This window comes from Vulpes vulpes, chromosome 2, assembly GCF_048418805.1.
Source record: "Vulpes vulpes isolate BD-2025 chromosome 2, VulVul3, whole genome shotgun sequence".
NCBI lineage: Eukaryota > Metazoa > Chordata > Mammalia > Carnivora > Canidae > Vulpes > Vulpes vulpes.
In genome coordinates this window covers 13,456,529-13,483,057 of record NC_132781.1, presented here as the reverse complement: position 1 = coordinate 13,483,057, position 26,529 = coordinate 13,456,529, and the positions used below count along the sequence as shown (strand labels likewise).

The following is a 26,529-nucleotide window of genomic DNA, read 5'->3' as shown; positions in this document are numbered from 1 at the left end:
CCTTTACATAGAAAATGTCATATACAGGGATGCCTGGGTGGCTCAGCGGTTGAGTGTCTGCCTTTGGCTCAGGGTGTGATCCTGCAGTTCTGGGATCGGGCTTCCTGCATGGAGCCTGCTTCTCCCTCTGCCTATGTCTCTCTGCCTCTCTCTCTCTCTCTCTGTGTCTCTCATGAATAAATAAATAATATCTTTTTTTTAAAATGTCATATAGGGATCCCTGGGTGGCGCAGCGGTTTGGCGCCTGCCTTTGGCCCAGGGCGCGATCCTGGAGACCCAGGATCGAATCCCACATCGGGCTCCCGGTGCATGGAGCCTGCTTCTCCCTCTGCCTATGTCTCTGCCTCTCTCTCTCTCTCTCTGTGTGACTATCATAAATAAATTTAAAAAATTAAAAAAAAATTAAAATGTCATATACACTGCTAAAGTATTCCATCTCTTCTCCAACTGCCAGACATGATTTTAAGCTTCCAGAGAAGCCAGACCATGTCCTCATCTGGAGAATGTATCTTTGGTATAAGGGGTAGTGTAGGTACCCCCCCAAAAAAAACATCTATTAGGTGTATGTATATAATTAGTTCAGGATTCACCATCTCAGATAATTCTTTGTTGTGGTGGTCACTGTAGGATGTTTAGCAGCATCCCTGGTCTCTACCCACTAAATATCAGTAGCACCCCCCCCCACACACACACACACTGCCAAATATGGGGGTACATAGGGAGGGAGGAAGTCCTGCAATGGAGAACCACTGTATTTGCGTAACATTCGCTAATCTTATCTAAAATAGCTACTCCAAGAAGCTTTTGGAGACACTGACTTCCAACTCGTCAAAATTAGGTCTAAGGAGAGAAGGATAAAACTGTTACATCACAGTAATAGAAAGATGTACCTTCTTATTCCCACTGTCTGCCTTACATTACCAAAGCAGCCTTTAATGAAGAATTTGACCTTAACTAACCTTTATCACTAGGTGAAGGTCATGCCTGCCAATTTTTTCCATTGGAAAGTTACTATTTCTCCCTTTCTGTACTCTGTTCTTCAGGAGTGGGTCGGTCATTGGGGTGCCTGGGTGGCTCAGAGGTTGAGCATCTGCCTTTGGCTCAGGTCATGAACCCCGGGGTCCTGGGATCGGGTCCCACATGGGCTCCCCACAGGGAGCTTGATTCTCCCTCTGCCTGTGTCTCTGCCTCTCTTTCTGTGTCTCTCATGAATAAATAAACGAAGAAGAAGAAGAAGAAGAAGAAGAAGAAGAAGAAGAAGAAGAAGAAGAAGAAGAAGAAGAAGAAGAGAGAATAAAAAGAAAAAGAAGTGGGTCATTAAGTCCAGTCCACAATCAAGGGCGGGGAATGAAGCCTGCCTCCCAAGGAGAGGGTGTCTACATATATAATATGGAATCCTGTGTAATTTGTCTCTTCTCCCTCACTTATTTCCTCATTCAATTATTTATTTAAATCAGTTGGACTGGGCAGCCCGGGTGGCTCAACAGTTTAGCGCCTGCCTTCAGCCTAGGGCCTGATCCTGGAGACCTGGATCGAGTCCCACATCAGGCTCCCTGCATGGAGCCTGCTTCTCACCCTACCTGTATCTCTGCTTCTCTGTGTGTGTGTGTCTCTCATGAATAAATAAATAAAATCTTTTAAAAATAAATAAATAATAAATAAATAAATAGATAAATAAATAAGTTGGATTCATGCATATTTCTTTTACACCAAGTAACAATTCAATAGTCTGTTAGTTTTTTTTTTTTTTTTTTTTTTTTTAGTCTGTTAGTTTTGTTGCTCTAAATGTTCCAACTTTGGACACTGGAGGCTCTTGCAGGTTGGTTCCTGTGTCCATTCACATACCCCCTTTATAAGGATTCTACTTGAAAATCAAATGTTATCCTTTGCAATTAATTTTTATTAACTTGTTGAATTCCAGCAAAGTCTGTGTGTGTGTGTGTGTGTGTTAAACACCTGTGTATCTGACCTTGTTAGGTACTAAGCAAATGATAAATTAATTCCTAACACAACTACAAAAAGCACATCCCAAAGCAATTCTTATGTGTAGACCCATTTATCAGACCTCTATTAAATACAGAGAATGCCTTTGATGTATAATTGCTTGTAGCTGGGTGCTCATAAAATAAAAATTAATTGACAATGATGTGGTATAAATTGCTTCACACACACACACAAAAAGAAAACCTTGGGAGTTCTGTAGCCAAAGGTGTAGTTTTGTCTTTTTTTTTTTTTTTTTAACAAATAAGCTAGCAATACATTTATCAAAGTTTTATTGCTTCTCCTGTTTTTATAGAAATTGACAAAACACTGGAATATTTTGAGATAAATTATGCGACTGTATGTAACCTATGCTCACTGAAGACAAGTTTTAGTGATGAAAGAAGACATCGTCCTTGATCCTGAATGTCCTTTAAAAGGAGGCAACTGTGCAACCATAATTAACTATAGCTACTTAATGCAAAAGCATATTTGACCTAGTATCATCAAGTGATATCAACACAGATCTGGAAATAGCATTCCTTTTCTTTTCTTTTCTTTTTTTAAGATTTTCTTTTTAAGTAATCTTTACCCCCCACGTGGGGCTCCAGCTAACAACCCTGAGGTCAAGAGTCACATGCTCTCCTGACGGAGCCAGTCCTGTTCCCCTGGAAATCGTATTTCTTAGCTATGCCATGCCACAGAGATAGTATGATATTTGACTTTTTGTGGAATATCATAAGTGTTACCAGAGAGAAAAAGAGTTGTGTTTACTATTAAGAGCATGTAGTGGGCAGCCCGGGTGGCTCAGCGGTTTAGCGCCTGCCTTCAGCCCAGGGCATGATCCTGGAGACCTGGGATCAGTCCCACGTCTGGCTCCCTGCAGGGAGCCTGCTTCTCCCTCTGCCTGTGTCTCTGCCTCTCTCTGTGTCTCTCATGGATAAATAAATAAAATCTTTAAAAAAACAAAAAAGAGCATGTAGTAATAAGGGAAGAACTGACTTGAGGGTTTCTAGTTTTCTATTAAATCATTAATGTCAATCAAAAAAAATGTGAAGTCATTTATATCAAAACCCCAGTTTAACAATTGTTTAGGTGACTGTAATTAAGCTGAATAATGGCCCCCAGAGACAACGGATCTTAAAACCTGGAAACTGAAAATGTTCCCTTATTAGAAGAAGAGTCTTTGGGGTGGGGGTGGGCACCTAACTGGCTCAGTCAGCAGGGGATGTGACTCTTGGTCTTGTCAGGGTTCTGGGTTTGAGTCCCACGTCGGGTGTAGAGATTACTTTAAAATAAAACTTCGGAAAAAAAAATAAAAATAAAAAAAATAAATAAAACTTCGGGGATCCCTGGGTGGCTCAGCGGTTTAGCACCTGCCTTTGGCCCAGGGTGTAGTCCCAGAGACCGGGGATCGAATCCTACATTGGGCTCCCTGCATGGAGCCTGCTTCTCCCTCTGCCTGTGTCTCTGCCTCTCTCTCTCTCTCTCATGAATAAATAAAATATTTAAAAATAAGTAAATAAACAAAACCTTAAGAAAAAGAAAAAGGGTCTTTGGAGATGTGGTTAAATTAAAGACTTTGAGAAGAGGAGATTAATCTGGATTATCTGGGGAGGCCCTAAATACAATCACAAGTGTACATAAGAGAAAAACAGAGGGACATTGATACACACACAGAAGAGGAGAAAGCAACTCGACCATGAAGGCAGAGATTGGCCTGATGAAGTCAAGGAATGTCCACAACCACTGGAAGCTGGAGGAGACAAGGAACAGATTGTCCCCTAGAGCCTCCAGGGGGGGAACATGGTCCTGTCGTACCTTGATTTTTGCCCAGTGATACTGATTTCAGACTTCTGGACTCTGGATTCTGAGAGAATCAATTTCTGATGTTTTGAGCCACTAAATTCACGGTGATTTGTTACAGCAGCAAGAGTAAATGAACACAATAATTCTTTTTATTCACTTGATATAATGGTACTTGACATGAAATAATTCTAACATAGGTCCAATAGATTTACTCAAGAGATAAAATACAGTATAATTTTCTTTACAGGGCAGACCCAGTGTCGCAGCGGTTTAGCGCCGCCTGCAGCCCCGGGGGCATGATCCTGGAGACCCTGGATCGAGTCCCACATCAGGCTCTCTGTATGGTGCCTGCTTCTCCCTCTGCCTGTGTCTCTGCCTCTCTCTGTCTCTATGAATAAATAAATAAAATCTTTAAAAAATTTTTTTTCTTTACAAAATGATTTACAACAGACTTGAAAATACCCAACTTCTCCCACTGCCTTTTTTTTAAAGTTTTTATTTATTTAAGCAATCTCCACACCCAACGTGGGGCTCAAACCACAACTCACAACTGCAAGATCAAGAGTCACAGGTTCCTCCCACTGAACCAGACTGGTGCCCTCCTACTGCCTTATAAAAGAGGAAATTTACAAAAACAAATGTTTCACACACATTTCAGAAACACTTCTGTAATGTAAGCCTCTGGCTTAAGATGCAATCAATATGCTAATGACTCCTGGCTTTGAATCTCTAGCCCAAAGGACTGCCCTTAATTTGTTTTTTTTTTTTTTTTAATATTTTATTTATTCATGAGAGACACAGAGAGGCAGAGACATAGAGGGAGAAGCAGGCTCCCTGTGGGGAGCCCAATGTGGGACTCCAACCCAGGAAGGACCTGGGGATCCTGACCTGAGCCAAAGCTAGACGCTCAACCCTTGAGCCACCCAGGGATCCGAGGACTCCCCTTAATTCGACCCCTGTATATGAATTTGCTTTTTCGACATTGTCCCTGGATACCCAATAGGGGCCTCAAACTTAACATATCCAAAACTGGGCTTCTATCCTTTTGTGTCTAATTTGCTTGTCCCTAATCTGCTTTTTCTTGGGAAATGGCAACTCCATCTTTCCAGACACTCTTGCTGACCAAACTCTTGCTGACATATTTGACCTCTCAACCCCCACAGTCAATAGCAAATCCAATTGGCTCTATCTTCAGGTATATCCGGGATCTAGCCCTCTCTCACCACTTCTACTGTCTCCACCCTCATCTAAGCCACCAACATTTTCCTCCTGAAGTATTTTTTTTTTAGATTTTTTTATTTATTCATGAGAGACACATAGAGAGAGGCAGAGACATGGGCAGAGGGAGAAGCAGGCTCCATGCAGGAAACCCAATGTGGGACTCAGTCCCGGGACTCCAAGATCACACTCTAAGCCAAAAACAGATGCTCAAACCCTGAGCACCCAGGTGTCCCTTCCTCCTGAATTATTGCAATAACTTCCCAGCTAGTCTCCCAGCTTCGTCCCAACCTAGTCACCACACAGCAGCCAGAGTGATTCTTTCATCATGTAAGTTGGCTCCTGCTACTCCTTCCCATAAAACCTCCACTAGCTTCCTATCTCACTCAGATTTAAAGAAAGAAAGAAAGAAAGAAAGAAAGAAAGAAAGAAAGAAAGAAAGAAAGAAAGAAGTCCTTATAATTGGTTGAATTGTCCTAAACTTCATCTCCTGCAACTCTTGCCCTCACTCATTCTGGTCTTCAGACAAGCGGGGGGTGATCTGATGGCTCTCACTTCAGGGTTCCTGCTCCTGCCTGCCTCGGCCTGGAATCTTCCTCCCCCAGCTATCTGCAAGACTCCTTTACTGAGGCGCCTGGCTGGCTCAGTCTGCGGATCATGCCACTCTTGATCTCAGGGTTGGGAGTTCGAGCCCCATGTTGGGGGGAGAGATTACATAGGGAAAAAAAAAAAAGACTCTTACTCCAGGTCTTGGCTCACTAGCCTGTCCTTCCTCGACCATCTCCCATTCACTGTCACCCCTGCTGCATATTTACATGTTTATCTTCTGTCTCCCCCCTCCCATTGACATGTTCACTTCACAAGGGTGGGAACTTTGGGTCAGTTGTGGGCATGGTGAGGAAGCTGCACCTGCCAGAGATGCCAAATAGGAACACCAACATAGTAATTAATATAGAGACACATTAGTTTTAATAGTATCAGAATATACATTACCAGTGTTTTTCCAATAGATATTTCTCTCTGTTGTGGAAAACCCACCTCCATGCTCCGGGGCAGTAACTCGAAGACAGAGTTTGGGTATACAGAAGGAAGGAAGATAGTTTATTCCTTTGCCAGGCATAGAAGGCTGCAGCAGGCTAATGACTCCAAGGACTGCAAGCCTATCTGGGGTAGAAGGGTTTTATAGGAAAATACAGGATCTGGGCGGTTTGGATAGGAATCTGGCCTGTGCTGCCAGCAGAGTAGGTCACGTCTTCAAGGTGGTCTCATGACTGGCATTGGCACTGGCCATGAGTCTCGTTACTAAGTATACATTGAGGTCAGTGGGACGTCAATATTGGTGCAGTGTTCTTGGAACAAAGGATTCCACAGAAAAACAAATGAAGAGGAAGGGGAGGGGGAGGCTTTGAGAATGAGGAAGAGAAAAATGTGTTCAGTTTAAAGTCAAGCCTTGCTGAGACTCTAGTGTGCCCACGTTTGCTTTTTTTAAAAATTGCATTGTTATTTATTTATTTTTAACTAATCTCAATTGTCCAAGGGGGGCTCCAACGCACGACCCCAATCTTTTGTTTTTTAATCTCTCAGCCCAATGTGGGGCTTGAGCCAGGACCCTGAGATCAAGAGTTGCATGCTCTATGTACTGAGCCAGCCAGATGCCCCATGTTCTCTTTTTTTTTTTAACATGATGTTTTTTGTGTTTTATTCTTTTATTATTATTTTTTTTAAAGATTTAATTCATTTATTCATGAGAGAGACACACAGAGAGAGGCAGAAACATAGGCAAGGGAGACACGGGCTCCATGCAGGGAGCCCGATGTGGGACTTGATCCCGGGACTCCAGGATCATGCCCTGGGCCAAAGGCAGATGCTTAACTGTTGAGCCACCCAGGCATCCCCCAACTAGTGTGTTCATCTTAATTTCCATCTATCTTTACATTTCTATAGGGGTTTCATTTCCCTATTCCTTATCCTTTGCTAATTTTCTCTTCTGAAACTAAATTCTTTTTTTTCCCCCTGAAACTAAATTCTTAATCACAATATCAGATTCATCCAAATAAAGGGTTTATAAAGAGTATCTGTATAACAGTATTCTTCTTACCTATTTTCTCTGACTGTGGCTCAGACTTTTACTGAGTTCATTCTTTATTCATTTCACCTTTTTTTTTCTTGTTTCCTTTGCAAGCCTTTCCTTTAATTTCAATATGCTTTCATTTTCTGTTACCTCCGAGCCAAGCGAGAAAGGGCTTCAGTTTGGCATGAGAGCCAACTAGAGTTTTCTCCACTATTTATCTCTTTCTTAGATCCTCTCTCTAATTTTTTGAGTCCTGGAAACCATGAATCTGTTTACTCCATTACACCTTTGTTTCTTTTTGTCTTTTCACACTCTTCACACATGTAGACCTCCAAATACTTTGTCTCCTCTACTCAAACCAACTACACACCAAATAAAGAGTGAGAAAGCAAATTAGCCCAGGGCGTCTCAACAATTCTGGCTCCTACCGTGTGTTCTAGAAATTTGTGTGGGTATTTCAGGTTGTCACAATCGCTGGGGGCAGAGGGAGTATCAGCATATAATTGGGATGCGAGACCATCTACAAATGCAACAAACCTGCACAGTAAAATATTGTCCTACATTCCACCTGACTTTTTAAAAAATATTTTATCTATTTGACAGAGAAAGAGAGCACAAGCAGGGGGAGCAGCAGTCAGAGAGAGGGAGAAGCTGGCTCCCAAATGAACTGCTGCGGGGCTCCATCCTAGGATCCTGGGATCATGACCTGAGCCTAAGGCAGACATTTAACCAACTGAGCCACCCAGGCACCCCACACCTGGCTTTTCAGTGTCCTGCCAGATGCCTACTTATGTGTCTGAGGCCTAGATCCTTTTTTTTTTTTAAGATTTTATTATTTTTTTTAAGATTTTATTTATTTATTCATGAGAGGCAGAGATACAGGCAGAGGGAGAAGCAGGCTCCATGCAAGGAGCCCAACATGGGACTCGATTCCAGGACTCGAAGATCACACCCTGGGCCAAAGGCAGTCACTAAACCACTGAGCCACCCAGGGATGCCTAAGATTGTATTTATTTATTTATTTATTTATTTATTCATTCATTAATTCATTCATGAGAGACAGAGAGAGAGAGAGAGAGAGAGAGAGAGAGAGACGCAGAAACACAGGCAGAGGGAGAAGCAGGCTTCATGCTGAGAGCCTGATGTGGGACTCGATCCTGGGACCCTAGGACAATGCTCTGGGTTGAAGGCAGGTGCTAAACCGCTGAGCCACTCAGGGATCCCCTGAGGCCTAGATTCTAACTCCATTTCATATATGCCAATCTATTTCTTGAAGTTTTAATATACACTAAAACTTTTTTTTTTTAAGATTTTATTTATTTATTCATGAGAGACACAGAAGGAGAGAGAAGCAGAGACACAGGCAGAAGGAGAAGCAGGCTCCATGCAGGGAGCCCAATGTGAGACTTGATCCCAGGTCTCCAGGATCACACCCCGGGCTGAAGGAGGTGCTAAACCACTAAGCCACCTAGGCTGCCCTACACTAAAACTTCTTTTTAAATATTTATTTACCTAAAAGAGAGCACGCAAGCATGAGGTGTGGGGAGAGGAGGGGCAAAGGGAAAGAATCTAAAGCTGACTCCCTGCTGAGCATGGAGCCCAACCAGGGCTGGATCCCAGGACCCTGAGGTCATGACTGGAGCAGTAATCCAGAGTTGGATGCTCAACCAACTGTGCCACCCCGACACCCCTGCCTGTACTAAAATTTCTAAGAATTCTTCTATGTGAAAAGCAATGGAAGATTGTACTTTTATATAGTCAAAACTTTACCAAGAAATTATACACCATTTTGGAAAAAATCATGCTACCCACAGGAAGCCCTCATGATGCTTGGGGAACCAATGAAACATAACTATTGCAGATTTTGCTGGGGCTGGAACTCACCACCCAGAGATCAAGAGCCGCAAGTTTCTCAGACTGAGCCAGGCAGGTGCCCCTTAGCCTTTACATTTTGAAATGTATATTATTTTGCTATTCTGCAATGCTTCTCCTTTATATTATAGCTAGGATGTTTTGTCATTGTTTTTAATTATGTGTGCAGATGGGTTATATTATCCATGATTTTGATTCTACAACAGTAAAAACCAACAACAATTAAAACACAGTCTATTCACCATATAAAAAGGGATGTTGGTGCTGATTAAATTCACTAACCGGTAGACCATTCCAAGATTTCCCTTTTGCTTTGGAGGCTACCATTGACACTTTGACCACATCACACACAACCTCATTCTCACTTTCAAGCATCCTAAACTTTTTTTTTTAATGACTTATTTATTTATTTATTCATGAGAGACACACAGAGAGAGGCAGAGACATAAGCAGAGGGAAAAACAGGCTCCCTGCCGGGAGCTGGATATGGGATTCCATCCCAAGACCCTGGGATCACGACCTGAGCCAAAGGCAGATGCTCAACCCCTGAGCCACCCAGGTGACCCCATCCTAAACTTTTTAATAGGGACCTAGATGGTGCAAATGAACATTTGTACGGTCCTTAAAAATTAAAATAACCGGGATGCATGGGTGCCTCAGGGGTTGAGCATCTGCCTTTAGCTCAGAGCATGATCCCAGAGTCGGGGGATCAAGTTCCACATTGGGTTCCCTGCATTGAGCCTGCTTCTCCCTCTGCCTGTGTCTCTGCCTCTCTCTCTGTCTCTCATGAATAAATAAATAAAACCTTAAAAAAATAAAAAAAAAATTTAAAATTAAAATAACCTCACATACATGATCTTGCTTGATGCTCACAAGAGTCCCACAGAGAAAGCCAGTAAAGGGGCACCTGGGTGGCTCTGTCAGCTAAGCATCTGCCTTCAGCTGAGGTCATGATCTCACAGTCCTGGGATTGAGCCCCACATAAGGAGCTCTCCCTCTGTGCAGGAGTTCTCTCTCTCTCTCTCTTTATTTTTAGGTGTTCTCTCTCAAATAAATAAATACAATCTTAAAAATTAAAAAAAAAAAGCCAGTAAATGTGTTTTTAAAGATTCTTCTTAAAAAAAAAAATAAAATAAAGATTCTTCTTATCCACGTAGTGGATTACAGTAAAAATGAAAACAAACAAAAAATACTTGTTGTGTTACTGAACCGCTGTCACACTTTTTGGCTTTAAGAGATGCCACCGATTAAACCACCAAGATTCTCAACCAGACGAAACTTGATAAAGAACTTTTTGTCTCTGGGGTGATTTCAGCCTGCTCAGGCAGAGACGAGAACACTGAGATCCAACAAAAGTCAAGCGACTTGCCTACGGTTCTGAGAAGGAATACTTCAAAGCAGGGATGCCCCGCCCACAGCCCCGCCCACAGCCCCGCCCACAGGGCTGTCCGCGGCAGTGCCTGACTGGCGGCCAGCGCAGGGGGTCCTCGCGGGGTCCTTCGCGCGGGTTCCCGACGCACTGCCTGAGCCGGTGCACAGGCGGCTTCCGGTGTGGGTGACGAGTGGTGGCCGAAGCAGGGGGACATCAAGGGACGTTCAGGCAGGGACCATGGCGGACGGCGGCTCGGAGCGGGCTGATGGGCGCATCGTCAAGATGGAAGTGGACTACAGCGCCACAGTGGATCAGCGACTGCCCGAGTGCGAGAAGCTGGCCAAGGTGAGGGGAGGCCGGCTGGCTGTTGGCGGGCGCCGAGGGCTGAGTCACGGCGCGGAGCTCGCTTAGGCCTCAGGGGGCCTGCGGGCTGGAGGGCGCGTCCCCCACTGCCTGCCCGGCCCGAGTGGGGCTGCATGGGGAGGAGGTCCCAGGTCGGCTCCGCGGCGGGAGTACGCCAGTGCATACAGCTTCCCAAACCTTCCCTGGGACAGATGGCCACTGCCCGGAGCAGCTGGGGCCCCCTTTTCTTGGTCCGGTTTAACGTGCACTTTAGCAGTTTCCCAGGGGGTTAGGGCCGCGTCAGCGTCCAGGCTAGATCAGAGAGTTGAGTGCTTCTGCTCGTGTCGTTAAGCTGTGTGTGGATCCTGGGATGTGCCTGGCCTTGAGCCGGGAGAAGGGGTAGGAAAGTGATGGGACGAAGGTGGACAACGGCACAGGACCCCTGCCCTTCAGGAGTTCGTAGGCATCGCGAAATTAGACGATCGGCTGCGGTGGTGAGTGTCCCCCCAAGCCTGTCAAGTGCTGTTGGAACACAGAGAAGGAAGCTGCTCCTTCTTACTGGTGGAATAAGGGAAGGTTTTACAGAGACTGGGATGGGGAGGAATGGTTCCTGGAGCAGGAACTCCGGAAGACAGAAGTGCGGGATAACAGCGCTTTAGCCCAACTGCTTATCTCCCCTGGAATAGAACTTTTAACTCGATCCTGGTATTTATCACACTCCCTGCTACGTGTCAGGCGACTCTGTGGATCCTTTTACATATAAAGAAACCAAGGCTTAGGGAGTTATTTGTGGAACGTTGTCGTTGGTAATGGAACCGAGGATTCAAAACTCGGTTTGTCTGACGGGGCTTTGGATGGTTGTCAGATCAGCTCCCATCATGGGCTGTTGCTAAGAGTCCTTGCACCCAGGCGTCATTAAGTTCCTTGATCAATCCAGCCACAGGTATTTGTTGCTATTCACCTGGCACGCATGTGCTAAATAACAGAGTTGGTTTTGTCCCTTCAGGGGTTCACTGCATAAGTACATTGAAATGTAATACATTCAGGGACAGGAGGAGTGTCAAGTATTATCTCATAGTAGTATTTTTTTTTTAAATTATTTTACTTATTTGTTCATGAGAGACAGAGAGAGAGAGGCAAAGACACAGGCAGAGGGAGAAGCAGACTCCATGCAGGGAGCCCCATGCGAGACTCGATTCCGGGTCTCTAGGATCACACCCCGAGCCGAAGGCAGATGCCCAAACACTGAGCCACCCAGGTGTACCTAACAGTAGTATTTCTTAGAAAGAAACCTTTCAATACTTCCCCTTTTTCCGATAAAGCATTTAATGAGGCTTTTTTTATTTTCATTTTTTAAAGATCGTATTTATTTATTCGTGAGAGACACACACAGAGAGAGAGAGAGGCAGAGACACAGGCAGACGGAGAAGCTCCCTGCAAGGAGCCCAGTGTGGGACTCAGTCCCACACCCCAGGATCACGGCCCCGGGCGGAAGGGAGACGGGCGGAAGGGAGACGCTCAACTGCTGAACCACCCAGGCGTCCCATTTAATGGGGCTTTACAAAAAAACAGGGATAGGGAAAGATGATGAAGTTGGTATACCTGAATTTCTTAGCTTCAGTACACTTGATGGAAGGTAACCATAAATTCATCTATGTACATACCAGAAGCTAGTGTGAAGAAAACATCGTCTTGTACGTAGGAGTTGGGAAACACCTACAGGGCCAGGCAGATAACAATAGCTGGCATTTATTGAGTACTTTCTACCGTGGCAGACACTCTTCTAAGTGCTTACATGCATTAGCTCATACGGTCCTCACCTTAGCCCTATGTGATAGGTATTATTCTTCTTCTTATTTTACAGACAAGAAAACAGTCTAAGAGAAGTTGAGTCACGTGCTCCAAGGTCATACAGCTAGTAAAGTGGTGGAGCCAGGATGCAAACCAAGCAGACTGATTCTGGAGCTTGTGCTCTCACCATGCTGTCCTGCCTAGTGAGCCAAATGTAATGAAAACCTGAACTTCTGAGCACCTGTCCAGGGAAAGGGGGCAGTAACTCTTTACCTCCAGTTAATCTTTGCCAATTGGGGATGAAGGCCAAGCCTTGTCAACTTCTTGAGGGAGAAGCCAGGAATTTGGAATTTTTTTTTTTTTTTTTTTTTTTTATGATAGTCACAGAGAGAGAGAGAGAGGCAGAGACACAGGCAGAGGGAGAAGCAGGCTCCATGCACCGGGAGCCTGATGTGGGATTTGATCCCGGGTCTCCAGGATCATGCCCTGGGCCAAAGGCAGGCGCCAAACCGCTGCGCCACCCAGGGATCCCGAATTTGGATTTTTTTATATGAATTGCCTCAATATTTAGAAACTGGCACTAATCTGGTTTAAAGCACTATTTGAACCAATACTACATATATCAAACAAAATATACAAACAGGCCAAAGTCAGCCTCTGAACTACCACTTGGGATGTAATAGATTGCTAGTGTCCAAAGGAAGAAACCATTTGCTTTAAGAAAGTACAACTATTCCTAGAACTGAGACCTGGGAGAAAAAAAATCTTCCTTTTACCAATTTCTTCTGATAGCCTCCTATCATTAGTCAGTGCTAGACATTGTGGGGACTGTAAAGATCATTATTAGACAAAGCCCTTGCCCTCAGGTAGCTTATAGGCCAGTAAGAAAAAAAAAATTTCGCAGCTACGGTTTTAGTAATCACATGTATGGCATTTATTTAGGACATCGTGGTTATGTTCAAGACAGTTGAAAAGACTTGCAAACTCAAATACCTTTTTAGGCATCAAATAGGTGGATAATGGAAATGTTTAAAACAGGGAGAGTTGGGGCTTGTTAAACGAGGTAAAATTAAAGCGATTTGGATTTTTTTTTTTTAAGCCAGTGTGCCAGTGGAACAAAACAAGGTACCGGTGTGAATTGCTTTTGTGAACGAGGCAGATAGAGGCCTGGAGGATGACAGAGTATGTTTTTGTTTTTGTTTTTTATTGCAAACCCACAATTTTCAAGTTTTGGATTAGACAGTTGTCTTACCATCCTAGTTAATTTTAATTTCTTTTAAAGTTTGATTCTTTGTTTTACCTTTTATTCATCATTTTATATTTTCTAACCATTCCATCAAACAAAGAAAATACCTATTTAAAGCATTGTATTTCTACATTGGAATGTATAGAACACTTTAGCATACACTCTTTTGTTGTTTTACTTTGAGCCCATCAATAAACGTGAAGAAAGTTCTATTGTTTTTACTTTACTTGTGAGAAAACTAAGGTTCAGCAGTTAAGTGGTTTATCCAAGGTCTATAGCAAAGCCAGGTCAAGCTCAAGTCTCCTGGCAACAGGTCGTGTTCGTTTTGCTACATTCCACGACCTCTGTAAGAGACTTACTTCTACGCCTACTTTTCTTAAGACTTTTTTTTTTATGTACGTATGTTAAGATTTTATTTATTTATTCATGAGAGAGGCAGAGAGGTAGGCAGAGGGAGAAGCAGGTTCCCTGCAGGGAGCCTGATGCGGGACTCTATCCCAGGACCCTGGGATCACGACCTGAGCCAAAGGCCGACAGACACACTCAACCACTGAGCCACCCAGGTGCCCCATTTTTTATTTTTAATGTGAAAGACATTTGAAGATAAAAATTATGTGTATAGAAACTTACTAAAAATGTACCCAGTGAGAAAAGAAGCCCGGATAGCAGAAACCTTCAAAAGACAGACCCAGGTCTAGACTTGGGTGTTGAAATTGCCAAATCTAGGCTATTTGATTCTCTTACAATGATCTAATACAGTTCTGTTTCTGTGTTCCAACACTCACCTAACATTCAATAATTAACACCAGTCACTAATATTTATTGCCATGTACTTTCTATATAATGTTAGCTGTTGTGATGATGATAATGTACATATATTCCAGGCCTATCTTTATAGGTTTTGCTTTAATGTTTACAGCAACTCTGTGGGGCAGGAATTCTTATTATGCTCATTTCACTGAAGAGAAAATTAAGAGTCAAAGTGTGTTATGCCCAAGGTAATATAGTGGTAGACCTGAGATTTAGACCCAGGCAGTCTGGCTGCAGAGCCAGAATTTTAACTATTACATTCTGCTGCTTCAGTGACTGGCATTTGAGGTTGGTGAGATAATAAAAGTGATACTAGGGCAGCCTGGGTAGTTCAGCGGTTTAGTGCCGCCTTCAGCCCAGGTCATGATCCTGGAGACCCAGGATCGAGTCCCACATCAGGCTCCCTGCATGGAGCCTGCTTCTCCCTCTGCCTGTGTCTCTGCCCCTCACCCTCTGTCTCTCATGAATAAATAAATAAAATCTTTAAAATAAATAAGTAAATAAATAAAAGTGATACTAGTTCTCCATAATGATTAGTTCTTTAATGAATCTAATGAGGGCCTTTCTGAACTGAATATTTAGCAGTTCTTAATACACAGAGGATCACCACCACCACCACCCCTGCTTTTTGATTATGGTATAATTGTTACATGGTTATTTGGAAATTATTTACGTTTTTTTAGATTTTATTTATTTGATACAGAGATAAATAGAGCACAAATAGGGGTGGGGATGGCAGAGGGAGATGAAGCAGGCTCCCCGCTGAGCAGAGAGCAGATTGGGGGCTTGACTCCAGGACCACCCCACCCATCCACCCCCCCCAGATCATGACCTGAGCTGCAGGCAGATGCTTAACTGACTGAGCTACCCAGGCACCCCGATTATTTACATTCTTAAATTGAATATATCCTTTCATTCATCTTCATGTCTTTTTTTTTTTTTTTTCCATCTTCATGTCTTTTCATTTGGTTACCTACGGCCTCTTCTCAAGGATAAAATAAAAAAAAAAAGAGGTGAAATGTAAAATATTTTATTGTTAGCAGCTTGGACAAAAAACTCTTTTAGAAATAGTTTGTGTGAAAGTATCGGATTGGTCTTAAATTTCAACCATTGGCCTTTTTCTTACTTGTTTAAGTTATTTAACAAATCATTAAAAGATTGGATCCACTTAGAAGTTAAAGGACACAAACATATAGAACTTACAGATACCCAACATGGATTTGATATTGAACAACTCCTTAGTCATTTGAACATTGATTATTTGTATTTATTTATGTTTATGTATTTTAAGATTTTATTTATTTATTTGTGAAAGACACACACAGAGAGAGAGAGGCAGAGACATAGGCAGGGAGAGAAGCAGGATCCATGCAGGGAGCCTCATGTGGGAGATGTGGGACTCGATCCTGGGTCTCCAGGATCACGCCCTGGGCGGAAGGCAGGCACTCAACCGCTGAGCCTGGGTCCCACAAAGATTATTTTAATGAGGAAAATGAGTCACAAAAGTCACATGTTCTACTGGCTTAGTTTTGGTAGCTCTGACTGTCTCGTTCCTCTGAATTGAAAGGCAGCATTGAGGAGGTGGAATTCCTTTCTTTCCTTCTTTTCTTTTCTTTTTTCTTTTCTTTCTTTCTTTCTTTTTTTTTTTTTTTTTTTTTAAGATTTTATGTATTTATTTAAGAGAGAGAGAGAGAGAGGGAGAAGCAGGTTCCCCACTGAGCAGGGAGTCTGATGTGAGGGTCAATCCCAGGATCCTGAGATCATGACCTAAGCTGAAGGCAGACACGTTGACTGAGCCACCCAGGTGCTCCAAGGAGGTGGAATTTCAAAAACTGAATAGGTAGGGGAAAAAAGGAGGAGGATGGTTAGCCATAGCATTGGACATGGAAGAATGGGAGAAAAAGGTGGGATGATTAGAGAATTGGGAGTAGTATTTTGTTGATAGTAGTACCGCTCAAATAGCACTGAATTACCAGCCACGTAACTTATCACATCCTACTTAGTGTGACAGTAAGAATCACGAATTCTGAGCCATTAAGATCATCTGATAGTTTCTGGTCAGTGTGAAGCCATTCAATGCATGCTATGTACAAGTTGGTGCGTGGGAAACGATCAGACACTATCCAGCCCTGAAGGAACTTAAAACCACTTAGGAGACCAGAGGTGCACATTAATAACTGGTTCAAGGTATAAAGGGATGTACCATAACATCTACGGAAGCAACATTATGTGCTTTGCCAGGTGCAGAACATTGAGCTGCAGTAGTGAACAGTATAGACACGGTCCCTGCTCTTACAGAATTTACATTCTAGTGAGATTAGGAAGACCATAAAGGTTAAAACAGAAAAAATGTTGGAGTCATTACAGAGCAGAAAGTCTGTGGGCTTGTGAGTTAAAGAAGGAAATACTGAATAACTACTGACTATGGAGAGTTATTTAAGAATGCTTTCCTGAGAAGATGACAACTAATGTTTTGTTAATATCTAGAGTGGTTTGTGATTCAGGACGCCTGCGTGGCTCAGCAGTTTAGCGTGCCTGCCTTCGGCCCAGGGTGTGATCCTGGAGTTCTAGGATCAAGTCCCACATCAGGCTCCCTACATGGTGCCTGCTTCTCCCTCTGCCTCTCTCTCTCTCTCTCTCTCTCTGTCTGTCTCTCATGAATAAATAAATCTTAAAAAAGAGAGTGGTATGTGATTCTTTCACATGTAGAGTGCAGTTCTTTGAAATCCATACTTCTGGGCAGCCCAGGTGACTCAGCAGTTTAGCAAGCCTGCCTTCGGCCCAGGCTGTGATCCTGGGGTCCTGGGATCAAGTTCCGCGTCGGGCTCCCTGTGTGGAGCCTGCTTCTCTCTCAGCCTATGTCTCTGCCTCTCTCTGTGTGTGTGTGTCTCTCATGAATAAATAAACAATATCTTTAAAAAAATAAAACCTATACTTCTGAATTAAAATACCATAAACTGGGATCCCTGGGTGGCGCAGCGGTTTGGCGCCAGCCTTTGGCCCAGGGCGCGATCCTGGAGACCCGGGATCGAATCCCACGTCGGGCTCCCGGTGCATGGAGCCTGCTTCTCCCTCTGCCTATGTCTCTGCCTCTCTCTCTCTCTCTGTGACTATCATAAATAAATTAAAAAAAATAAAATAAAATACCATAAACTACACTCTTGATTATATCACATGACTAACAGTAATTGCAAAAGTGACAGGTGACCATCAATGAACGGTATTTTGCATGTTAGCTATTTTTGTACTATATTTGTTGCCAGATAGTAACCATTTACCTAATGGAAATTACTTTGATGGAAACAAAGGTGTGGTTTAAACTAGTATTGTTTGGTGTAATGGAGGGAACATTGAATCAGGAGGCAAGAGCCCTGGGTTCTGATTCTGCTGTTAAGTTTTGTGGCTGCACTATTTGGTCCTTAATCCTTGTATACTCTAGAATGAGGTGATTGAATTTAGTAATCTGTAGCAGTCTACAGTTCAAGAGTCTTTATTCATTTATGATTTATTAGCCTTTAGCTTTGGAAAATTTATGGATTTGTTTCTTCTTTTCCTCTGATGGGCATTTAGTCAGCATTTATCATACACATGAATCTATAGAATTTGCCTAACTGATGCTCTCCCTTTGCATAGGAAACACTGTTACAACGCTAGTAATGTATGTTTAAGATTTAATTATAGTAATCATACAAATTTTAGAGTTAAAAAAAGTTCAAATGATGGCTGTACAGCACATAATCTGTGCTCCATAGAAAATTCAGCTTAAACATTATCTTGGAAAATAAAGAATATTTTGAAAAGTACAAACATTATTTGTATCCTTAATTCAAAAACTAGTTAGTTTCTTTCCTCAGTAAAAGAATAGTACTAATGTACTATCCATGCATGTCATTAAAATAAAGTAAGTTTCAGGGCACCTGGCTGGCATTTGGTGGAGCATGTGGCTCTTGATCTTGGGGTTGTGAGTTTGAGCCCCACATTAGGTATAGAGATTACTTAAAAATGAAATCATTGGGGGATCCCTGGGTGGCTCAGTGGTTTAGTGCCTGCCTTCAGCCCAGGGCGTGATCCTGGAGTCCCGGGATCAAGTCCTGCGTTGGGCTCCCTGCATGGAGCCTGCTTCTCCCTCTGCTTGTGTCTCTGCCTCTCTCTCTCTCTCTCTCTCTCTCTCTGTGTCTCATGAATAAATAAATAAAATCTTTTTAAAAAAATAAATAAATAAAAATAAAAATGAAATTATTTTAAAAAATAATAATAAAAATTTCATTTATAGTTAAACCAATTTCAAAATAAAATCCTCTATCACTTCCAATTCACTCATTGTTAATAATATCAGTATCGTAAGTACTTGAAATTTTTTTGCTGTGGGCTGGTTTTGTTTGATTACAATGTGTGGTTCTTAGTAGAATGGCTTATCTTAGTCCTGGTGTATTATCATTTAGGTTTATATCATTTGAATTTTGCTATTCCCATTTCCTAATGTGCACCCCCGGAGGAATATTCTGTATTTGCATACGAGATAGAGGTTACTGTCAGTTGACAAAAAGGGGTATTCCATTTGGATCAGTATCTGCTTAAAAGCATGACCTTTGATATAGTGTGTGTGGATATTCTCAGGTGGTCTTCATTTCCTTTAAGCACAATTATAATTTATTTTATTTTTTAAGATTTATTTATTTATTTATTCATGACAGAGAGAGAGGCAGAGACACAGGCAGAGGGAGAAACAGGCTCCGTTTAGGAAGCATGATGTGGGACTCGATCCCAGGACTCCAGGATCACACCCTGGGCTGAAGGCAGCACTAAACCGCTCGGCCACCGGGGCTGCCCAATTTATTTTTAAAGTCATTGAAAATTACGGGCTCCTGGCTTGCTCAGTTGGCAGAACAGGTGACTCTTGATCTTGGGATTGTGAGTTTAAGCCCTACTCTGGGCATAGGGCTTACTTAAAAAAAAAAGTTCAGGACGCCTGGGTGGCTCAGCAGTTGAGCCTCTGCCCTCAGCTGAGGGCGTGATCTTGGAGTTCCAGGATCGAGTCCCACATTGGGCTCCCTGCGTGTGTCCCTCTGCCTGTGTCTCTGCCTTTCTCTGTGTGTCTTTCATGAATAAATAAAATCTTTTTTTATTTTTTTTATTTTTTTATTGAAGTTCAATTTGCCAACATATAGCATAACACCCAGTGCTCATCCCATCAAGTGCCCCCCTCAGTGCCCGTCACCCAGTCACCCAAATAAATAAAATCTTAAAAAAAAAAAAGTTGGATGCCTGAGTGGCTCAATTGGTTAAGTTGCACCTGCCTTTGGCTCAGGTCATGATCCTAGGGTCCTAGTATCAAGCCCCCCGCATCAGGCTCTCTGCTCAGCAGGGAGTCTGCTTCTCCCTCTCTATGTGCTCACTTGTTCTTTCTCTAATAAATAAATAAAATCTTGTTTTTAAAAAAGTTATTGAAAAACTGGTTTTTTTTACCACCAAATATCCTTTTCATTTTCCTCAAAACTTCATGTTTTAAAATATCTGTTATGGGGACGCCTGTTATGGGGTGGCTCAGTGGTTAAGTTTCTGCCTTCAGCCCAGGGTGTGATCCTGGAGACCTGGGATCGAGTCCCAAGTCGGGCTCCTTCTCCCTCTGCCTGTATCGCTGCCTCTCTCTCTCTCTCTCTCTCTGTCTCTCATGAATAAATTACAAAAATATTTTTTAAAAGTTTTAAAAATAAAATATTTGTTATGGTAACTTCATAATGAACTCATTTTTCCCACTTTTATTCTTGAAAGACACGTGTGAGTGACATCAAAGAGTCTTGGTTCTAAACAAGATAATCTGGTTACCACACTGAATTGATCAATTAGAATCCAAAGCCAAGACTTGATGGTTTTTTCAGGTGTTAAATCAGTGTCCTACATTCAGTTTCTCATAGGCATTTTGAAATGTTAAAAATTGCTTGTGGGCCCCACTTTGGGAACCATTGACTTAGGTAATCCACGGGAAAAGCTAGCATGGCCAAGAGAAGGAAAGACCCAAAACACTAGTGCTAGTGGTAGTTGCCCTTTGCCTCTGAAATGCATTTTTTCTTTTCTGTGTCAGAAACATTTCATTGTAGATGAGTTTATTTGGTTTTGTGTTGATGGTGATGTTTTCATTGTTCATTTATATCTTTTGTTTTAGGAAGGAAGACTTCAAGAAGTCATTGAAACCCTTCTCTCTTTGGAGAAACAGACCCGTACTGTGAGTAGAGTATAGTGAAAACTTCAATTATCGTGAATTTCATTTAACAGTGTTCCATTAACTTGTGTATATTTTCATTTCTACAGGCTTCTGATATGGTGTCTACATCCCGCATCTTAGTTGCAGTAGTGAAAATGTGCTATGAGGCTAAAGAATGGGATTTACTTAATGAAAATATTATGCTTTTGTCAAAAAGACGGAGTCAGTTAAAACAAGTGAGTTCATGACTACATTTGCATTTAAATAAGAACTTTAGAAAACTGTTCTATGAAGCTGTTTTAAATTTACTGTTAAATCAGCATTACATTCTAGACGGTTTTTAAAAATTCTGTCCATATTTTCATGTCAGCTGTTTTTATGAGTTTTTTTTCTAGTTTTATATATTTGCATATTTTTACAAAATTGTGCTGAATGTTGGTACAGTTTTGTTCTGTCTCCATCTTGCTCCATGTCTTCATGTTTATTGTTTAATTAATTTATTTAAAAAGATTTATTTGAGGAGCACCTGGATGCTCAGTGGTTGAGCATCTGCCTTTGGCTCAGGTCATGATCCCCAGGTCCTGGGACGAGTTCTGCATCGGGCTCCCCATGAGGAGCCTGCTTCTCCCTCTGCCTATGTCTCTGCCTCTCTCTCTGTGTCTCTCATGATAGATAAATAAAATCTTTTAAAAATAATAAAAATAAAATAAAAAGATTTGAGAGGGAGAAAGTGAGGGGGGGAAGGATGCACATGTGGAAGAGGAGTTGGGGGAGGTAGAGAATTTCAAGCAAATTCCCCTCTGAGCGAGGAGCCTGACAAATCTCACAACCCTGAGATCATGACCTGAGCTGAATGAAATCAGAAGCCAGATGCTCAACTGACTGAGCCACCTGAGTACCCCCATGTTTATTATTTTAAATGATTGTGTTATAATCCATCAAATTGATAATCTGTAATTTACTTAGTCATATCTTTTATTAAACATTTAATATTTATTTTGAGGCCATTTTTCAGACATTATTTTGACTAATTTTGTTTAAAGATTATGTATGTTCTCTTTTGGAGTTTTGGGGAAGCTAGATTTTCTTTACTGTTTTCCCTATTCTTTTGCTTGAGTTTTTGTTGTTTTTGTTTGGTAAACTCTACCTAATGTGGGGGTTGAACCTATGGCTGTGACATCAAGAATCACTTGCTCTACTGACTGAGCCATCTAGGCAGCTCTAAATATCTCAAGCAGAATGGGGCACCTAGGTGGCTCAGTTGGTTAGGAGTCTGCCTTTGGCTTAGGTTATGATCTCCAGGTCCTGGGATGGAGTCCTGAGTCAGGCTGCCCGCTCAGCAGAGAGTCTGTTTCTCCCTCTTCCTCTGCCTCTTCCTGATTTATGCATGCATGTGCTCTCTCTCAAATAAATAAAATCTTAAAAAAAAAAAAAAAGATTCTCTAGCATTTAAACAAATAAAAGCCTGTTACAGTAGAATAATTTATATTAAAAAAAAAAGTAATTAACGTGGGGACAACTGGCTGACTCAGTCAGGGAGTATGTGACTCTTGATCTCTGGGTTGTGAATTTGAGCCCCACATTGGGTGTAGTGATTACTTACAAATAAGAGCTGAAAAATAAGAAGTTAACAGATTTGAGGCAATCTAGTACATCTGAATGTGAAATTCATTTAAATATGCCTTTTACCGCTCAGTTCTGTGGTTTGAGAGACCATCATAGAGTCAGCTGAGAGACTGGCATAAATGAGCCATTGTCTTCCTCTGATTTTCTGAGAAATTAACTTTCCATGGGGCAGTTTAGAAAGGGCAACTTATTTAGTTGTTTCAAGGCAACCTGGGTTAAAATAAACAATATGTGTTTTGTGTAGTACTAGTATCATTCAAAGCAGGTATCCAAAAATACAGATAATTAATAGAGTTATAACATTTGAGAGCCAGTATAAGGGACTATTTAATTCTGTTTTTTTTTTTTTTTTTTTAAGATTTTTTTTTTCATTTGAGAGAGACACACACAGAGAACGAGCAGGGGGGAGGAACAGGGGGAGAGGGCGCCCCCCCCACCCCCACTGAGCAGGGAGCCTGATGTGGGGCTCCATCCCAGGACCTAGAGAGCATGACCTGAGCCAAAACCAGACACTTAACCTTATCTGAGCCACCCAGGTATCCCCTCTGTTGCTTTTCTTTTCTTTTCTTTTTTAAAGATTTTATTTATTTATTCATGAGAGACACACAGAGAGAGGCAGAGACACAGGCAGAAGGAGAAGCAGGCTTCACACAGGGAGCCCGATGTGGGACTCAATCCTGGGACTCTAGGATCACATCCTGGGCCAAAGGCAGACGCTTAACTGCTGAGCCACCAAGACGTCCCTCTTTGTTGCTTTTCTGATTGAGAAACTGACATTTATATGTAAGATTCTTGGAAAGTGAAGAAATGTGCCAGGTAACCTCTAGTTCAGTACAGAATATAAATCACAAGTAATGGTAGTACATCTTTAGCAAGTGCCCTAAGGGTGATTTATTTTTAAAAGTTATACACAGGGGCACCTGGGTAGCTCTGGTTGAGCGTCTGCCTTTGGCTCAGGTCGTGATCCTGGGGTCCTAGAATCGAGTCCTATATCAGGTTTCCTGCAGGGAGCCTGCTTCTCTTCCCCTGCCTATATCTCTGCCTCTCTCTCTCTCTCTCTCTCTCTCTCTGTCTCTCATTAATAAATAAATTTAAAATCTTAAAAAAAAAAAAAAAGGTGCACACATAGGGCACCTGAGTGGCTCAGTTGGTTAAGCAGCTGACTCTGGATTTCAGCTTGGGTAATGATGTCAGGGTCATGAGATCAAGCCCTGCATCAGGCTCTGTCCTCAGCATGGAGTCTGTTTGTCCCTCTCCCTCTGCTTATCCCCTTCCTCACTCTCTTTAAGAAATAAATAAAATCTGGGGATCCCTGGGTGGCTTAGCAGTTGAATGCCTGCCTTCTGCCCAGGGCGTGATCCTGGAGACCCGGGATCAGGTGCTGCATCGGGCTCCCTGCATGGAGCCTGCTTGTCCCTCTGCCTGTGTCTCTATGCTTCTCTCTCTCTCTCTCTCTCTCTCTCTCTCTCTCTCTCTCTCTCTCTGTGTGTGTGTGTGTGTGTGTGTGTGTGTGTCTCATGAATAAATAAATAAAATCTTTTTAAAAATAAATAAATAAATAAATAAATAAAATCTTAAAAAAGAAAAAGAAATTATATGCCCAGATAGCAATATATAGTAAATGACAAAAAGCAGTGAGTGGTGCAAGGAGACATGAAAGGAGGAAGAGAAGGTTTTGATTAGGTTTGTTAGGGGAGGCTTCCTGGAGAAAGAGGAGTTTGAGCCTTCTCACAACTGGCTAATGGCATGACCACAACTGCAGGGGGCTCCCCCTTTCGCGGTGACATACTATGTCTTCTTCTGAAAAGTGCTTAGGGACTCAAAATGTGCCTCTCCTTTTCCCATAATTACTTTTTACCTAAAACTTTTCTTTTTGCTTTATCAGACTTAGAAAGTAATGATTTTCTTAAAATAACCTTTTCTAGATTGCTTAAAATTAATGGTTTCTAATTCACTGTCTGTCACTTGAGCCCAGGGGGTAAGCCTCACTCCAACCATGACTTACCTAATGACTTCTATTTTTTTCAGATGGCAGCGTGATGTTCACTTACCGTTAGAATATTGATGGAATTGTTTTGTTTTGTTTTTCTTGTACCCCATCTGATTTCTGCTAATGTAGTTTTTGCATGGCTTTTAGAATTACTAAGTTGTATGCTCTTCTAGAAATCATTGTTGTAATGAGTGTTAGAGGGATCTTTGGGAGATACAAGGTGTCCCAGAGCCTTACACTTATTGAAAGAGTTATATTTTACAGTAAAAACCTTCACCTTTTGGAACTCTTGTGTCTCTGAACATCCAGTTTTCCCGATAATTAGTAGTTTGACCTGAACTCCATGAATATTCTTTTTCAAGGAAATCTTTGCAAGATACACCGTGGGATTTTTTTTTTTTTTTTTAGCTTGATTGAAGTATAATTGACTGCAAGATTCTCTGTTTACTTTTCTGATATCTTAAAATATGTATTTTCTTGATGACAAAGAGTCCTAGTTATTATTCTCAATGGTTATGATAATTGATTATTGATAACTGATAATGTTTAGAATCTATTTATATATTTTTTACAGATTTTATTTACTCATGAGAGACACAGAGAGAGAGGCAGAGACATAGGCAGAGGGAGAAGCAGGCTCATTGCATGGAGCCTGCTCTGTCTCTCCCTCTCTCTCTCTGCTTATCTGTGTCTCTTATGAATAAATAAATAAAATGTTAAAAAAAAAATAAAAGAATCTATATTAGAGGTTGCAGACTACAGGCCGTGGACTAAATCCCACCTGCTAACTTTATAAATAATGTTTCTGGAACATAGCCATCCATTTGTTATATATTGTCTGGTAGCTTTGTAATTACAAAGGCAAAGCTGAGGGACGCTTGGGTGGCTCAATGGTTGAGCGTCTGCCTTTGGCTCAGGGCGTGATCCTGGGGTCCCGGGATCGAGTCCCACATTGGGCTCCCTACATGGGGCCTGCTTCTCCCTCTGCCTGTGTCTCTGCCTCTCTTTCTCTTCGTGTCTCTCATGAAGAAGTAAATAAAAAATCTGTTTTAAAAAGTCTCAGATATTAATTAATCTTAAAAAAAAAAAGCAGAGCTGAATACTTGCCACAGAGACCCTGTGGCTCACAAAGTGTAAAATACTTAGAATGTAAATATTTACCAAAATTTATAGAAATATTTTGCTGACCTCTGACCTAGATGATAGAATTAGAGCTAGAGGTAATGTAGTCCAACCCGCTTAAATTATCTGTGAGGAACCTGGGCAGGGATACTGTGACCCTTCAATGTCACATTTTATTGAGGGGAATATGGGTGACTATGGCTTTTCCTCCCTACCCAGGGGCTGGAACTGCTTAACCTGCCTCTGCCGCTGACTCTTTTCTTCATTTACAGTATCAGCTGACTATGGCTTCATTGTGTTCACAGCCACTGTGGAACTCTCTTCTTTTTTCCCCCCTTTCATCTTCTACAACCTCTGTGCTTTTTTGCTTGGTTCCAAAAAAAGCAAGCTAGGAAGCCTTCTAATAGACATCTTCAAACACCCCTTTTGTGTAATCAGTTTGCTATTTGTAGTGGGGAGGGGTGACGTCTTTCCATCTAAGATTTTCCTAACCTTTTTGAGTTATTTTTTTTTAATTTTTATTTATTTATGATAGTCACACATTGAGAGAGACAGAGAGGCGGAGACATAGGCAGAGGGAGAAGCAGGCTCCATGCACCAGGAGCCCAATGTGGGATTCGATCCCGGGTCTCCAGGATCGCGCCCTGGGCCAAAGGCAGGCGCTAAACCACTGCGCCACCCAGGGATCCCCCTTTTTGACTTATTAATGGGTGTTTAGTACTTCTTAGCTATCAGAGACATTTTGAATATTTTTTTAAACAAGCTCTACACCAAATACGGGCCTTGAACTCACAACCTGAATCAGGAATGGCATGCTCTACCAACTGATCCAGCCCGGTCCCCCCTTCCTCTTTTTTAAAGATTTTATTTTATTACTATTATTATTTTATTTATTTATTTATTTTTAGGGAGAGTGGGAGAGTATAAGTGAGGGGGGATGGGATAGTGAGAGAAGGAGAGAGAATCTGAAGGAAGTTCCATGCCCAGTGTGGAGCCCAGCATGGGGCTTGATCTCATGACCCAGAAATCATGACCTGAGCCAAAATCAAGACTTGGACATTTAACCAACTGAGGCAGG

At 42.0% G+C, this 26,529-nt stretch overlaps 2 protein-coding genes across 3 annotated transcripts in view; one reads left to right on the top strand and one right to left on the bottom strand.

The window, feature by feature from the left end:
* PITPNC1 (phosphatidylinositol transfer protein cytoplasmic 1) overlaps positions 1–6,066 on the bottom strand; it is a 264,181-nt gene extending 258,115 nt beyond the window's left edge. Inside the window, exon 1 of the mRNA XM_025999614.2 lies at positions 6,001–6,066. Coding sequence (XP_025855399.2) covers positions 6,001–6,051 — 51 coding nt within the window. The 5' untranslated portion in view covers positions 6,052–6,066. The remainder of the gene's footprint in view (positions 1–6,000) is intronic.
* Positions 6,067–10,436: 4,370 nt separating this feature from the next.
* Positions 10,437–26,529, top strand: part of PSMD12 (proteasome 26S subunit, non-ATPase 12) — a 35,005-nt gene continuing 18,912 nt past the window's right edge. The window contains exons 1-3 of one of the 2 annotated variants that reach the window (XM_025999615.2): positions 10,437–10,667; positions 20,675–20,734; positions 20,821–20,949. In XM_025999615.2, the coding sequence (XP_025855400.1) occupies positions 10,560–10,667; positions 20,675–20,734; positions 20,821–20,949 (297 nt within the window). In that variant the 5' untranslated portion in view covers positions 10,437–10,559. Of the gene's footprint in view, positions 10,668–12,528; positions 12,670–20,674; positions 20,735–20,820; positions 20,950–26,529 lie in introns of those variants that run through there. The other variant, XM_025999616.2, reaches the window with a different exon arrangement.